At 45.3% G+C, this 3172-nt stretch overlaps 1 protein-coding gene across 1 annotated transcript; it reads left to right on the top strand.

The window, feature by feature from the left end:
* The first annotated feature begins 391 nt into the window (after window positions 1-391).
* Window positions 392-1241, top strand: LOC108383180 (adenosine deaminase-like). The gene is made up of 3 exons (XM_017639559.1): window positions 392-457; window positions 520-707; window positions 758-1241. Exons 1-3 carry the CDS (start codon window positions 392-394, stop codon window positions 1239-1241), a joined length of 738 nt encoding a protein of 245 aa, XP_017495048.1.
* The last annotated feature ends 1931 nt before the right edge of the window (window positions 1242-3172 follow it).

Genomic DNA, 3172 nt, shown 5'->3' with positions numbered 1-3172 from the left:
AGCAGCAATGTTAAAAGACAGACTGGAAGTAATGTCTCAATTGATTTTGCAATGATTTGAGAGAGCCAAAAACAGATTTAAAGTGTGTCTTAATGAAAATGGTCACTGGATGAGAGGTGCTATCGATAAGGCTCAGAAGTATCCTCGATGATGGCTATAGTGATAAGTGTTTATCACTCTGGCTGGCCAGCTTAACCAATTGTAGAGACACAATACTATCGCTCAAATACACATGGCTCGTACAGGCACACTCAGATTGGAGACACCTGAAAGCGTGCTCGGCAAATACAAAAGAGTGAGTAACGAAAAGAAAACGACCACAAACAGAGGAAGATAGCGACACATTAAAAAACTCCATTTTTTAACTTTTCATCATTTCCAACCTTCCAACATGGTTCGCAACACTACTTTTGGATCTAATCAAGTTTTTGACGCTAAAAAGAGTACAAAATCAAGAGTATGTTTTCTTTAAACATTTCACTGAGTGTGAAAATGACTTCAATTTTTTCTTCAATTTAGATTGAGCTTCATCTTCATTTGGAAGGTTCCATTAGAGTACAAACACTCTACGACTTGGCTAGAGCCAAAAATTACAAACTAACAGAAAACAATACTTTGGAAGAAATCAAAGAAGCGGTCACAGTCGACCATCCTGTTGATTTGGGATATTTTCTCTCCAAGATCGACCGCAACATTCCTCTGTTTGTGTAAGTGTGTTAACCTATTCAGACACTCCAACCTCATTGTTTTTGAACAGGGGAGACCTTCAAGCCATCGAGCGCATTTCCTATGAGCTCTGTGAAGACGAAGCAGCTGAGAATGTACTCTATTTTGAGACCCGCTTCTCACCGCATTTCCTCTGCAACACCAGGAAACATCCCTTTCAAGCGGATCCGCTTTCTAATGACAGCCCAACAGCGGTCACACCTGAAGACGTCGTCCGAGCGGTCAGTCGAGGTTTGAAGCGAGGTGAAACAGACTTCTCCATCAAGGCTCGCATGATTCTCTGCACCATAAAGGGCCATAGTGGCTGGAGCAGTGATGTGGTGCGAATGGCCACTGAGATGAAGGCCGAGGGCGTGGTGGCCATTGACATTGCTGGCGATGAGAGCGTCTACTCGGACGAAGAGCGGGCCGCCTTTGAAACTGCCTTCAGTCGGGGCATTCACCGCACCATCCACGCCGGGGAGCAGGGCCCGCCGACGAATGTGGCCTACGCAGTGAAGAAGCNCCGCCTTTGAAACTGCCTTCAGTCGGGGCATTCACCGCACCATCCACGCCGGGGAGCAGGGCCCGCCGACGAATGTGGCCTACGCAGTGAAGAAGCTGCACGCAGAGCGAATCGGCCACGGCTACAGTGTAGTCCAGTCGGCGGAGATCTACGAAATGTGTCGCAGCAGGGGCGTTCACTTTGAGTGCTGTCCCTACTCGAGCTTGTACACGAGTGCGGTGAAGCGAGGTGAGGGGGCGGGCAAGCATCCCATAGTGATCTTCGCAGAGGATGACACCAACTTTTCGGTGAGCAAAGACGACTCCACGGTGACGCAAACGACACTGCCCATTGAGTACCAACTGTTGCAGCGAATGGGTCTCACCGAACTGCACCTGGTCAGAGCCAACTTTAATGCCGCTCGATCGTGCTTTCTGCCAGAGGAGGAGAAACGGCAGCTACTTGAACAGTTGAAGCAGGTCTACCATTTTGCCCAGTGAGTGCGCCGACTAATCAGAGAGTCTGCATTCTCTGTCGGCATTTGATGTAAAACAAATTCAACGGAAAATAAAAAAGAATTCCGAGAATTTTTAGCCTTTTTCTGTTTTGTAAGTCACAGCCGGTTCGGCCAGTGCGATCAAGTGTGCAATTGAGCCAACTCTGACTGGTTGTGCTACTCTCAATCGATCAATCTATTCCCCCGATCAGCTCGATTTTTTCTGTTAAATTTGGATCGGTGCATTTTGTTTTTAGTTTTAACAACTCTGGCAAAGCNAAGTGTGCAATTGAGCCAACTCTGACTGGTTGTGCTACTCTCAATCGATCGATCTATTCCCCCGATCAGCTCGATTTTTTTCTGTTAAATTTGCATCGGTGCATTTTGTTCTTAGTTTTAACAACTCTGGCAAAGCTGCATGCAAAGAAGGTCATCCAGCAGCGGGCAACTTGACTGGCAGGTTTGACTCGGCAATCACACAAAAAGGAATTTTTTTGACTGTTTGTTTTCTCTAGGTATTCTCATTTGGCCACCCAGTCTAACAATCAATTCCTCAGTGACTACTATTTGGGTGTAATGATAGCAGCACAATTGCTGTACAACACACACACTCAATGCCATTAATGCTTTTACAGGCGTCGTTTGCTTTCACGCTTTCATTACTGCTGAACTGAAGTAAAGTGATGCTCAAAACCTCAGCAGGTGGAGTTTCATGACTACAGTAAAGACGATTAAGAATGTTTAGAGGCAGAAACAAATTACCACTGAATCTCTAAATGAATTTGATAGGTAAGACACCAATAAAGCGAGTAAGAGCCAAATGGGATGTTTGATGAGGGGGTGAAAGAAACGGCTAAAGCAGCTGATGCAGATGTTATTGTCTGACGACAGTAAATCATCGTAGTCGTCACAACTCAGCCGAAACGAAAAGTCTAAATTGGGGAAGACTGAAGAACATCTCAAATGTCTTTGCTGTGGCTGTTGAGGATGCCAATGACAAGTGGCAATTTGAATAAAGAAGCAACATCACCCTCAGAGTGTGTTCTGATTGACTTGTCTCACTCTGTGACTCAACTTTAACTAAAATCTTCAGTTTGTCGCAGTGTAGGTGCCGTCAGGTAGTTCATCATCCTCTGCCAGCAATTGCCAATTGTCTCTACTTCGGTCGTTTTTCTCTTTTCTCTCTCTCTCTCTCTCTCTCTCTCTCTCTTGTTCAGCAAAAAAGTCTTTCTCAATCAAATAGAGGTGTATAGGTGTAGCAACTAAGCAAATGGCATTCTAGCTCTCTGCACTCACTTTAAAGCCAGATTTGTAACCCGGAGAACTAGCCAGGTGAGACGAATTACTCATTGTCGTTGCTTGCGATTGATGCTTGCAAAAGAAAGAGTCTTTTCACTGGAACTGTGCTCAATTGTTTGAGTGAGTGAGTGTGTGTTTGGGGTGATTAGATTAAGTCTAGCCACGCA

This window comes from Rhagoletis zephyria, unplaced genomic scaffold, assembly GCF_001687245.7.
Source record: "Rhagoletis zephyria isolate East Lansing unplaced genomic scaffold, Rhagoletis_zephyria_1.1 Rzeph_scaffold_31246, whole genome shotgun sequence".
In the NCBI taxonomy this organism is placed as follows: Eukaryota; Metazoa; Arthropoda; class Insecta; order Diptera; family Tephritidae; genus Rhagoletis; species Rhagoletis zephyria.
Note: the sequence above shows the minus strand (reverse complement) of the source record. Positions and strands in the feature narration are given on the sequence as shown.